Consider the following 14,015-nt stretch of genomic DNA (forward strand, 5'->3'; position numbering starts at 1 on the left):
AATACAAAAGCTAAATAGAGGCCATCTAGAACATATGCTGTAGAACGGAGAAAAAAAGGCCAAAGACCCAAGTGTTTTGATGTGATGTTTTGAATATAATAAACTAGTTATGACCAAAATTTCATTTCATTCGGACAAAACACTAAGAAATGGGTCCTAATTAAAGTTGGGGCCTGTTTTTTGGGGGGGTCACCCTGTATATCTCTCTCTCTCATATATATATATATATATATATATATATAATCTCTCTCTCTATATATATATTTTATCTCTCTATATCTATAACATATATATATATATATCTATAACAGTGAAGGTGTCTGTGTGTACATTTCTCTACACAATAACTGTCAATTTTTAGTTTACAGACTCGAAATTTGATATACAGGGTACATAGATTTGGGAAAATCTTTATAATCGGTTTTTGACCAGAAATTTGGCTGTTAAGGGGTCAAAGTTAAACCATTTGACCTTTGAGAATTCTACTTAACTCATCCGACAATTTTGGGTCTAAACACTTTAAATTTTAGATATAGGTTCCTTGGACATGGATCTAACTTAATAACTTGATTTGAGTCCAAAACAATAAATGTTAAGTGGTCATAATAGGGGGTCAAAGTTTTAAAAAATTTGACCGCTTCAGTCTCCACCAAATTACTCAGACAATTTCTGGTCTAAATATTTGAAATTTTACATAAAAGGTATTCAGAGATAGGGCAAGCTTTTTAATCAGTTTGGATCGAAATTTTGAGTTACCAATATATAAATGTATGTATGTATGTTTGCATGTCTGCCTAAAACTTTCGATAGAGGCGACGGATTTTCACAAGATCAGTATTGTTTTAAAGTTCAACCTTTCAGACGACAAATATCGAAAAATTGACTAAAAACATTAATATCTTCACCTTCAACTTGGCACTTTTCTACATGGGGGGGGGGGGGGTCGCTTTTTTCACCGATATTTTAGAAAGTCATCCTCTCCTTTCGATTGTCTAGCCTTAATTAAAACCTATGTCACTTCCGGTTTGGCAGTGGTCATAACAGCAAAGTCGTCAGGTTTTTTTCCTCATTCTTTTCCTCCTTTGCGGTACGTGTTCGAGCCTGCCTTCTTACTACCACTTTTTTTTTGCTCAACATACACCTCCAAACACCCAGGCAACGCCGGGCACCCATGCAAGTATATATATATATATATATATATATATATAGAGAGAGAGAGAGAGAGAGACAGACAGACAGGAAAAAAAGGAAAAAAAAAAAAAACAAGTTATGTGTTCATCAATGTTTCATCTTCATTGCTAAACTTCCTGTGGATGAATGAAATTTAAAAAAAAAAAAACAAAAGAAAAAAAAACCACCAATACTTAATTTCAATAAAGATAAACGTACATGAAAACACAACTTGGTTTGTTCCTTTTTTATCTCTATTTTGTCGGAATACTATTTCCATTATTCTTATCATCATTATATATATATATATATATATATTATTTTCACAAAAACAAGGCAACAAAAGTTTGATCGATAGCAACAAGTAGTGTATTTTTATTGTTCGTTACAAATGTTTCGCGACCATTCGGACAATTTCAAACCTTATATTGTTTGAAAATATTCACAAGGATGGCCTCTCATCAGACATATGGAAAAAACACTTTTAATGAACAATATGTAATCCATTTCCCTTTTAAGGGAAACTATGTGATAAAAGTTTACCTACATTTCTTCCTTCAGAGGTTTTTCCATTTTCTCAAAATAAGATAGATATATATATATATATATATATATATATATACTTGTTTATTGTTATATAAACATGCTCACATCCCGCTGCTACAAACAGCCACTTGTTTCAATCAAACAACAGATATCATCAGGCAGCGACTTGACTATTCAAAAGTTCAATGAATAAACTATTATTAGATTATTATTATTATTATGAATAACTAGATTATTCATTGAACTTTTGAATAGTCAAGTCGCTGCCTGATGATATCTGTTGTTTGATTGAAACAAGTGGCTGTTTGTAGCAGCGGGATGTGAGCATGTTTATATAACAATAAACAAGTATTATCAGCTCTTTTTATTGAGCACTATCTAACAACCTCGTTGAATTCGTTAGTCCATTACTTTTGAATATAAAAAAAACCCGAGTATATATATATATATATATATATACACACACATGATGATTGTAACGTCTTGTCAGACGAGTGCCACTTCCTCAGACACTTAAAGTCCATCTGCCCAAAGCCACAGGACCATTTTTTATAGACAAATCCCTGAGAGAGTATCTGTACACAGATGATGTTACAGTCTTAGCTTTGTACGGCAGCTAAGTCTCTCTCTCGGTTCAAAATGTTGAGATTCAGCAACAAGCAAGAGTAAGATAGCCAGCAACAAGTTAAACTGTAGACCAGCTTAATGCGGGTACTGGTCTCCCGCTTTATGGTTTTTTAAATTAGAGATTTGCTTCTAGAAAGGTTGCCTTCACCACGGCTTACAGGAGCCCTCTCCACCCCAACACACACATACACACATTGTGCTAGTTGGCCGTTGCCCCCAAAATAGTTATATACATATATATATATACACACACATCGTTATTTAAATGGCTACATAACATACTATAGAAAGTACCCTAAATGCAGAGTTTTGCAGTAAGATACTTGTTTACATTACATTTAAATTTTTGCATGTTGATAAAGTCAGGAAAATTACTCATTATTGGTGACATGGATAAAAATGCCATATTATTCCTATTCTTTACTGGTTCTAAAAGTCAAAAGGTGTTGCAGAAAAAAAGGAGAATTGAAACAAGGTTTTTTTTTTTATAGTTTAGTAGAATGTAAACATTCTCTTTCTACAGTAATCCAGTTACCTCCCCAGCCCTCACTCATTCATTAATTTTGGCTACAAGTCTCATTCCCCTAAGCATGAAAATGTTCAATAAGCCTAATCACAACTTCCCCAAACGATACAATTCTTTTGCTGTGTTTTTTGATCAACTTACATCAGACAAGAAATGTTTTCATTTTGTTCATTTCCTTCCAAAATATTTTTCATTTTTATTTGATTTGAAATCCATTTACAAATGATTCAAATTCAAAATTTAATCCTTCCCATTAACATTACATTGCCTCTTATACCCGACCAAATAAATATTGTTGTAATAATTTTAATATACAGCCTCATTGCAATATGATCACAGAAAAAAGATTCTTGACCAGAATTTCCAATATATTATTCCAAAAATCACATAAATTGATCAAGTAAGTCTTTTTTTTAATAAGAAAATAAAATTTTATGAGTAACAAATTAATGTTTTGTCTGCCATTTTTAAAATCAAGATAAAAAAAACTTCCAAGATTTATGTTGTAATGCCCACAAATTCCCATCAATTGCTTAAAAATGATTTCTTTATAAAAAAATAAAACTATTTGATCAATTTATGTGATTTGAGGAATTTTTTTCATTTTCATCACTGGTACGTAAATCATAGATTTCTTTTTATCTTTGTTTTTAGTAGAGGGAATGCGGGGGGAAAAAAAAAATGCAAAACAAAACAGAATATCAAAAAGAAAAAAAAAGGAGAAAAATTCCTGCTTTTTTGATTATCCCAAGATAGTCTTGTTACACGATTGTAATACGAGAGGTACTTACTTGAACTATATGAGGCAGTGATGTTGCATCTGACAACAGTCGCTTTGCTCGGGGCAATGGTCGGACTATTGCACCATCATTGTCTCTTTAAAATAAGGAAAATCTTACATTAAATTGTTGTATTTTCAGGGAAAAAATTTACAATCAAAATAATCTTTTTTCCTAGACAAACTTTAAGCTTTTCTAATCTTTTATAGAAAGGAAACTGGTCTTTTCCGTCTAGTTAAAACTACGAAGAATACACTTAGAAACCTTGCATATTCTGATTTAGGAGGTTCTGATAAAAATACTAATATCCATTTATTATGCTAATTAATGAATAGATATTTCATGGGATAAAAATAGCATCACATAATTATAGATTAACGAATCTTAATTATGAGAAATTTTACAAAATTTTTAAGACATTTCTTTTTCTATTTTCAGAAATAAATTTTCATCCTTAAAAAAAAAAAAAAAAAAAAAAAAAAAAAATTCATGAAAAATGTGAACTGTTTATACAGGGCGTCCCAAAATGATCTGACACATCTGTAGGTAAAAAAAAATTAAATAACAAATAAAGAAAATATTTTATTTTTTAAATGTACGTAGAATGCCATTTTGTTTTAAGTCAAAATTCATTAATATCTGTATTTATGCATTTTTTTTTAAGGAAATGTTCTCGAATCATTTAATTTCTTTGCGTGGTGATATTGGTTGGTCCACAAGATCGCCTGATCTAAACCCTTGCAATTTTTTTTCTTGTGGGGATAAATATCAAAAGTAGTCAAAAGTATTCAGCCACTGTCCTCGATCTCTTGAAGAATTAAAACGAGCTATTCGTTCTGAAAGTACAGCTATTCCACCTGAAATGATCCATTGAGTTATTAAAAACCTTTCTAAACGTTTACCATCGTGTGTTAGCAATGATGGGAAACATTTGGTTGATTTAATATTAAAGACTGTGAAATAAAATGACATTTTATGTACATTTCAAAAATAAAAATATTTCCTTTATTTATTTAATTTTTTTTTTTCTACCAACAAATGTGTCAGATCATTTTGGGACAACCTATATTTAAATCATGGATAATTTTACGAGTTAATGGTTATCAAAATCAATTAGTCTCAAGACATAACAAAATTTAAAAACAGTTTGTTATAAAAAAAAGTATGGCAGCTTTAGTATAAGCAGCAGACAAAACTGGACAAGTTTAAATTAGTATTCTTTAACACTCACTCGTGAAGATGCATTCTTTTAGAAACTTACCTGCTGGGGTAATATTCTGTGATGCGGATGAGCATATTAAGTATTAGAATAGCAAGTTCCGTTTCATTCATTACAGGTTGACTAGTAGCCAGCAATGTCCATTTCAGTTGTGTTACCGATTGTAAAGGTCTCCAACCATCCATCCCTTGCGCCCAACATCTTGTCTTTGCATTGATCACATTTTCCTTCCATAATTCCTTCATCTGAAAACAGCAAAACATTTTTCTTGTCTATCAAATGCAAAACTCATTTGTCAGATAGTATTTGTATAATACTGCGACATAAGTTGCAAATAGAAAAAAAAAAATCTGAAATTAAGATCAATTAAGTTGCTGGATTTTTGAGGTGAGGATTGATAATCCATAATATTTGGATTATTCAGACTATAGTTCTGGAGTTATTTTCACAATGTTTTGCCTGATGTAATCTCCAAGTTACTTTGAGTGTATCTTGTTGAACTCTGGAATCATTTTTATTGAACTTGAGAATCTGCAAGGACCTGTGGCATAGCATATAAAGTACTTATTAAAATTCAGTTATAAGTGTTACTCTTTTGAAGATTAAAGGTTCAATCTTCAGTGGGGACAATACTAAAAATACAATTCTGAATTACTTCATGGCTGATGGAACACGAGCATGCTATCTCTGTGGATTAGATAAAGGGGTCCGTTCGAAATTCTGAGCAAATTTCCAAGTTCAACAGAAAGATTCCAGAGTTATCACCCATCTTGTTGATATGCATTTTTGTCCCATTTCAGGCACACATTCATATACTTCATGAACTTTATAATTTTTCCTGATACGTTCCTGATTATTAACTTCCTCTGTTGGTTGAGAAAGTTTTCTCTATTAATTAACATGATCCCAATAGACACAAAGACAATCTTCATTTTCTGCTTCTTATTCTATATCAAGCCAATGGCTATATTTCCCTCATTGACTTTGGTTGTGTGCTCATAAGCATTTCTTTCTTCCACTCATCAATCCTCTCTCAATTTATATTTTACAATTTTGTTTCTACTTGATTTTATACTGTGATCTTTCGCTTCTCTTCTATTGCTATTAGAATTATTATATTGTTCTTCAATTTCCTCCTCGAACTCTTTGTTCATCTCATTTGAAGAATTTGTATTTTCTTCATTCCTTGGACTTTGCAATTCCTTGTGTACCTTCAACTGACATGGATGCATCCTGAAAAATGTTCCTCCACATCTGATCAATACACATTGACATTCTTTCTGCAAAGAACAATGGCCTCTACATTTTGGCAAAGTTTCAGGAAAATCTAATGGATGGATCAAATGCTATGGGGCAAAAGTGTTATTTTTGGCCATTTGGGGGTAATTGAGACCTCTTTTGAGTCCCTGGAGATGCCAAATCCCAGTGCAAATGGATAATGGTGCAATTTCAGACCTTAACACATGTATTTTTGAGTTGATCACCATGAAAAACCACTATATAGTCAGAGATATCAAGTTTTTGTTGAGAAATATGGAAAAAGAGCCACAAAAAGAGTTGTTTTTAGCACTTTAAATCCCCGGGGACGCAAACCAGAATTTTGCCAGGGTCACCCATACTGGATTTATATTAAGAAAAATGGGCTCCACATTTTGGCCAAGTTTTACAAAAAATCTAATGGATGGATCAAAAGTTATGGGGCAAAATTTGGCTATTTGGGGGCATTTTTTTTTTTACCTATTTTGAGCCCCTGGGGACGCCATGGGAATTTTTGTAAAAAAAAATGTTTTTATTGTGCACATCTATTCAATAAAATACAATTTGTGGCAAAATTTCAGGAAAAACTAATGGACAGTTATTTGGCAATAGTCCGGACTAACGGATGCACAGATGCCACTGAAAATATAGACCCCTCTCTGATAAATCAAGGGACCAATTACATTTAAAACAACGCAATATCATATTTTATCTGTCCATATTATCATGTTATATATCCTGTCATATCTTTCTTCCTTAATATTTCTGTATCTATTGAAATTTACTGTTTCAACTTCTTTGATAGCAGGGATAGTTTTACAATCTAGATACTATAGGAGACAATTCAGCTTAACAAAGGTTACATTGGCAAAAATGTGAAAATAACACTCAAGATGAGAAAGTGGTCTGAATTGTCCAAGTAATACAAATTAAGATCAATTTTCGGTTCTTATTTAGAATTACACTAATTAAAAAAAAAAATCTTTATGATGTACATATCCACACAAAACAAAGATGTAATATTCCAAAAATTATGTAGATTGATGTTATATCCTTACTTTAAATAAGAATACAGCAAGAAACACGGGGTTATGGGTGAAAGACAAAGGGGTTTATTTAAGGGAATACAGGTGGCATGAGAGTTACTCAACATCCTTTCTTATTCTCTTCCTGTCTTTTTTCCTTCTGTCAGTCACGTGAGAGGGTCAATATGTCTATAGTTCATTGCATCTATGAAGGGATGTTAGGTTATGCCATTACATCAATTGATCAAGTAGTTTTTCTTTTAAAATCAAATTTTATGAGGAGCCACATAGGACAGGTGGTACGCACCATATTTGTTTAGGATGCATTAAAATTCAAGGAATGAATAACTATTTGGCTAATGAGATTTATCTATTTCTTATTTCTTTCTATCAATGGCTGCGTATATATATTGTAGACCAGGTACAAAAGTCGATTTAGAAATTATATAGACTGGAAAGCACATTGAACGATGGCCGCAGCGAATATATAACATTCAACAATACAATCATTTTATCGAAAACTCCTTTTGATCTCAAGAAACTATCTTGGTTCCATTGGCTTAACTTATTCCAATCCAAAAAGCTGGCAAATCCACCAAAATCATTGGTTTCTAATTTGTTACTTGATGGTCGTGATTTCAATCCCTGCACTAAGTAAATATTTTCAAACTCACTTTTTTTTTTTTTTTTTTTTTTTTTTTTACAGTGATCACCACTTATCAAGGCCCGGAAGCCACTCAGGGATAAGGGTTATTGCAAGTACATTACGTTAGTGTGGAGATTTGATGAAGTGTTTACTTAAGGGAGCGGTTCATTAGGAATTTGTTAACATTGGACTTGAACACATCCAAATTGTAGTCCGGTGGGAAGCAGGCAGACGGAACAGAGTTCCACAGGCGTGCAGTTCTAAAAAAGAAGCTTTGTTCATGGAATCCACGTTTTGATCTAGGCACAGATAAAGAATGGGGGAAATTTTTCACAGTGGATTCAGCTAGACGGGTGTTTTTCGTGAAAGATTGGTGAGGGGGGACCAGAGATTGGAGTTCAGACGAGCACCTGCCATGGAAATAACTATAAAACAAGGATAGGCTCGCAACGTCTCTTCTGTGGGAGAGAGGTTGCAGGGTAGAGAAAAGGGCATCCCCCACTAAGCCACGAAGTCTATTTTGTACTCTGTCAAGGCAGGATAGGCTGTTTCTTGCAGCTCCTGCCCAGATATGGCAACAGTATTCCATCCTTGGACGTACTTGGCTTTTATATAGATAGAGAATTGCATCAGTAGTGAGATATCTTCTGGAGCGGTAGAAGGATCCCACCATCTCTCCAGCGACCTTGGCAACAGACTTGATGTACGTATTCCATTTCAGATCAAGAGTAAAGGTCAAACCCAGAAGCTTGTCAAAACACGGGGCCTCACCCAGACGAGAGCCAACCATCACAATTGATGCCAGATGGGGATCAGAGCGTTGATGATGTAAGGATAGGAGTTTGGTTTTGGATGCATTAAAGGTAACCAGCCACATCTACCCCCACTGAACCATGTGCTCGAGATCAGAGGAGAGAGAATCAGAGAGAACTTTGTCATTTACAGCCTTTGATGTGTTGCCGTAGATGGTCGTGTCATCAACATAGATGTCAACGAATGATCTAAGTATGTGTTTAGGGAGGTCATTGATGTAGATAAGGAAGAGAGTTGGGCCTAGGATTGACCCCTGAGGGACTCCAGTATTTATATTGCAGGCCTCCGATTTTTGTCCTTTTACCACTACTCTTATGAGCCTATCGGAGAGAAATGATTTAATGATTGAGAAAACATTTCCAGTTATACCATAGCAGCAAACACTTCCATTTACGTAGTATATGTACGAACAAAAATCAATGAAAATGCTTAAAACACTTGTCACCAACAATTTATATTTTAGAGTTACTAGTGACTCACCTCGTCAAAGCTGTATGGTCCGAGTCTTTCTTTATCTGCGTTTCCATAATACCATTCTTTTTCATTATCACGTTTCATATCAGCACCAGCTTCGATGACATTAGACTGAACAAAAAAAAAATTAGGAAAAATAAAACAATATGAAAATAATTTAAAAAAAAAAAATTAGGAAAAATAAAACAATATGAAAATAATTAAAAACAAAAAAAATTAGGAAAAATAAAACAATATGAAAATAATTAAAAAAAAAAAATTAGGAAAATTAAAACAATATGAAAATAATTAAAAACAAAAAAAAAAAAATCAACTTTACAGATATTCTGTTTTACGACATATCAACTCTGCTCAGATTATTTAATGCTGAATCCAAACATTCTGGTAAAAGTTTTGTTTCAAGTTTTTTATATGTTCAACATATTTATTTATGGTATTTGGTCAAGTTGCTTGGTAGAGGAAAATTGTTGTTGAGTTTTGCAAAGGGAAATGAACAAAAGCAATAACATCAATGTTTGGTACATTTTAGGTCATGAAGCCGGTATGATTACATATTGAACCCAACCAGTTTCATATTATGCTTTGAAATCAAGATTATAATTAAATACAAAATATACAAAACCCTTGTTTGCACAATTCTTATCAATGAGATCAAAACTTAGGCATTCCATATTGCCAAAATTCAAAAGCTTACATCCTAATAAATGTTAAATACTTTTTATCTTTTGACAGATTTAATGTATAGATCCTAAATTACAAATTTTATAAGCAGTCGCAAATTAGTAATCTCTTTCGCCACTTTGTACTACAGCACTACCCGACTACAAAGGTAAGAAAAGAAACCAACTGCTACCATCACTTTATATATACACCCAACCCAGCTGTATATTTGCATATAAAACATTTAATCTGCATATAGAACTTGTGACAGAGACTATAAATTGTACCATCTGAACATGCTCATGTTTCTAGTCTTGACTTCCGCCCAGTTCTAAGTCATCAGGTAAGCCATTCTGTGTGTGTGTGTGTGTCTTTTTTTTTTTTTAATTTTATTTTTCACTTCCGCTACATAAACTCCCTCTATATATGTTGTGAGATTATGAAAAACCTTAAAACCAGAACGATTAACAATAAAGGTATTATCTCTTGTAATTTACTTAACTTGAATGGCCAACATACAAATATACAAGGGTTTATTGTTATAAGTGATCAATGCAATAGGTAGTTACATATTGAGAAACTGGCTTGTAAGGTATACTGAGAAAAGCCCAGCTAGCATCATTGTTATTGATATACTATTTGGCTGGTTGGTTTTTAACAGCAAATACAAAAGATTAGTTTGGGGGACAGAAAAAACAATACGCAGAAAATGAGTTTATTAATATTTCTATGAAAGTAGTGTCCATTGTATTTTAAATATGGAACTGAAATAAATGAACAAGTACTCAGAAAGTAATATTGTAAATATAAATAATAAAATCACATTGTAAGAGACAATCTTTAATTTACTCCTTCAGTTCAACACCTCTTAGTGTTATATACTGGTTGGTATAGCGGTGACGTCTATTTTATTAGCACCAAGCCTGTATTTTCACTATCCGAGATTTTTGAATATCTCGATAGATATAGAGATAGTTCGTTTGACATTTATGCCTATATGTTTGTTGTACGTCGTCTAGTGAATGGAATGACCGCTGTTCATTTATCAATGAATAACGAGACGCTTTGTTATAAAACAACTTTGTTTATTTAATAAACATTCGTATACACATAATCGGCGGTAGAGGTGATGGAGATAGTGTAGGTGGAGAGGGTGTGGTTGCGACCGTGACAGGCAGTTCAGCGTTGTTTGTCCTCCCCTTTTCTGCTGTCACACTCTGACTGACTTGACTCTTGTTTATCATTTCTTTTTTATGAATTTTCCCGTTAATCAATTTACGTAATCGACCCACATTCTGACCCTGTTGATGTTTGCATTTGGTCTTACTTGCGGCCGAATTACGTCATCTTATTCCCGGGTTTCATTTTTGTCGGTCAGGGTTTAAGTTCATCCGAACTTTGCTCCATTCAACGTCTGACCCATAAACCGACTTGCGTCATAGGACCAGGTCATCCAATTCCAGTTCATTCGCACCTCCCCTCTCTTTTACACTAGCAAACAATGTTCTTTTTCGCAGTTTCTTTGGAATGTTCCTTTTTTTACGTAATGTTTCACAGACTTCTTCCTTCAGTGAAGAACCGCTGTATGTTAAAATTAAGAGTTCCTTTCTTACACCCTTACACACCAATGATCATATATTATTACGGTATTCAAAAACGAGGCTACATCAAAAGGAGGTCATTCTTATATTCTTGTCCAGGATTACCAAATTCATATTTTAAAAACCAAATTTCGCAAATTTAGCTATTTTGCAGCAGTTGGACCTTCAAAAATTGTATTTGGTGTTTTTCAAAGTGTAAGAAAGGAAGAGGCAGAGTATTATATGGATCAGGGGTTCTCAATCTTGCTTGGCCCATGCACCTTTTTCATCATTTGTAAGAATGTCACCCCCTCCTCTCGTTTCCCGTCCTTTTCAAAATTGCCCGTCTCAAAAAATGCACTGCTTTCCTATTTCAAGTGCTATGACATACAAAGCTTCAGTAACATTTTGATTTTCTTCTTTAAAATCTCCTGTTGAAAACAGCATCTTTTTAGAAGCATCCCTATAATGTTCAAAAACTTTTTTTGTTCTTGACTTTTGCAAATGTTGCTTCATCTTTGCGGCTTTCATACAATCATTTGTCAAAACTTTACAACAAATAACACACTGGGGACTTTCTTCTCTATTTATGATGATGGATGTGAATCCATACTCAATATATGAATGACAGTATTTTCTTTCTTTTTCTTTTTGTTTTTTTCATACTCACGATGGGGTCCGGATTTTGCAAATAAAACAAGTTAAAACTATAAATGGGTTGAAAATTCACCCCTGACGGTGAATTACACACTCATTGAGAACCTATGACATAGATTGTATTAGCTTTATGAAGTATAAAAATAATACTACAAATAAATACCTGTAGAGGAACCATTGCTCTGCTTGTATGCAAGTGAGCAAGAGTCAGCAGGTCAACAAGAATTTTTATTCCATTTGCATCCAAAACTTCTTTCACATTTTTCTGTGGGGTGAAAAATATAAGAAAAAAAAGAAAAAAGGAAAATGATAAATACACAAATATTTTTTTAAAAATAGATGTATTTATCTTGCATTAATTACCATAGAGTTTTTTTTTAATTTTATTTATTTTGTATTAACCTATGACTGTGCTTATACTAAGTTAATTTTTTTTAATAGGATTTTGAATATTAAATCCAATTATTATGGTATCGTTTGGTCATTAAAACATAAATTGAACCCAATTGTTATAAAATTATATTAATTTTGTTATGCTGTCTTAATCTTAAAATTATTGGATGTAAATAGCTTTCAAAATTTTCAATCTTAATATATGAGAATTTGCCAAATATTATAAAGTTAGAAATGAGTTCCTATTTGGCAATTTAAATGCTTTCAAATTTTAAAAGTATCATTAGTTTTAAAGGTTAAAAAAGGGAGGAGAAAATAACCATAACCCCTAACTTTTCTAGCTTTGTCTCAAATCAGTATTGTACTAAACATTATCTCTTAGTAACAGTAGCATGGTAAGCTTAAACTCGTTGTTGCCAAAAATTTATTTTTATTATTAACCATTGTTCCGACTTTTTATTTTGAAATTCTGCATGAAACGTGAACTTTACTCAGGACTAATAAAAGTATTGAATGATTTTGAAAAAATTATTGAAAACATTGCTACGAAAAATATAGGAGTATGCACCTTCAGTTTTTTTACATTTTTGTTGGAAGAATTAAGAAAACTTGTACGTAGTACAAGAGTTGCTTTTGCTTTTTTTTTTTTTTTTTTACGAATCTGCTTTACGGAGAGTAGAACATGCATTTCTAGATGCACTTTTAGCAACCCTGTAATTCTCACTTCCTCTAATTTCTATAAGCAATATTTCTGACAAAAAAGAAGCAAATGCTATCCCCTATGGCAGCAGTTAAATATGAGTAGTAACTGAAGATGACTTATGTGATTCTCTCCTAATTTTTGTTATGTCACTAATAATAGTGCCAGAGATGAACGCTTTATCTGTGTTGACATTATCTGCCTGATAGCCCATGGACCCAATGCTTGAAGTAATTCTTAAAGAGGTGTAAAATAATAGGTCTACTGTATTGCCATTTGGTGAATGGAGTCTGAATTATGCAGTTTTTGGTGGAGCCTCTCGATACCATAACCATGGTAAATGCTAGAGCTTTTTTCTTCGAGGGTTTAAAAACATAATTTTTCTTTTTTTACATATTTTCTGTGTTCTGCTCTATGCTCCTTTGTTATCCCCTTCCACAAAAATTCAGTTCCAACAAAAGGTCAATCAAAAAAGCATAAAACCAGAATCCTCAACTCCCAACATAAGCTCCTACTATCAGTTCTTTTATAAACTACCTTCCAAAAGGTTGAAATCTATTTACAGGAGACCAAACTGGCATTGGCCCGTCAGTTTCTATAAATGATTGCATGATCACCAGTTATTTAAATATGACCTATAAACCCAACCCCAATACCGCCATGGGCATGAAATCTGTGCCTACACCAGGGATGACTTTCCATGTGGTAAGGAGGGACACTTCATATGACAACCCTAATTTTCTATGTTGCACTTGTGCACAGTAACACTTTCATCTTTGCTCTCTATCTTCTCCTCACTGTATATACGGCATAATCACATTGACACACTAGATCACCAAAGTTAAGCAATGTTGAGCCTGGTCAGTATGAGATGGGTGACAATTTGGGAATATCAAATGCTGTATGTAGGAGGACATTGACACCTCCTTGTAAGAGCTGCATA

The 14,015-nt window shown here is 33.1% G+C and overlaps 1 protein-coding gene across 4 annotated transcripts in view; it reads right to left on the minus strand.

Annotated features, from left to right (window-relative positions):
* LOC145303528 (dnaJ homolog subfamily C member 13-like) overlaps positions 1-14,015 on the minus strand; it is a 328,576-nt gene that overhangs the window by 99,643 nt on the left and 214,918 nt on the right. For all 4 annotated transcript variants that reach the window (XM_080144980.1, XM_080144981.1, XM_080144982.1 and 1 more), the window contains 4 exons: positions 12,143-12,244; positions 9,089-9,193; positions 4,910-5,112; positions 3,661-3,745 (listed from right to left, as the gene is read on the minus strand). In XM_080144980.1, coding sequence (XP_080001106.1) covers positions 3,661-3,745; positions 4,910-5,112; positions 9,089-9,193; positions 12,143-12,244 — 495 coding nt within the window. The remainder of the gene's footprint in view (positions 1-3,660; positions 3,746-4,909; positions 5,113-9,088; positions 9,194-12,142; positions 12,245-14,015) is intronic.

The sequence above is a fragment of the Euprymna scolopes genome, chromosome 19, assembly GCF_053919585.1.
Source record: "Euprymna scolopes isolate OS-2025 chromosome 19, ASM5391958v1, whole genome shotgun sequence".
Lineage (NCBI taxonomy): Eukaryota > Metazoa > Mollusca > Cephalopoda > Sepiida > Sepiolidae > Euprymna > Euprymna scolopes.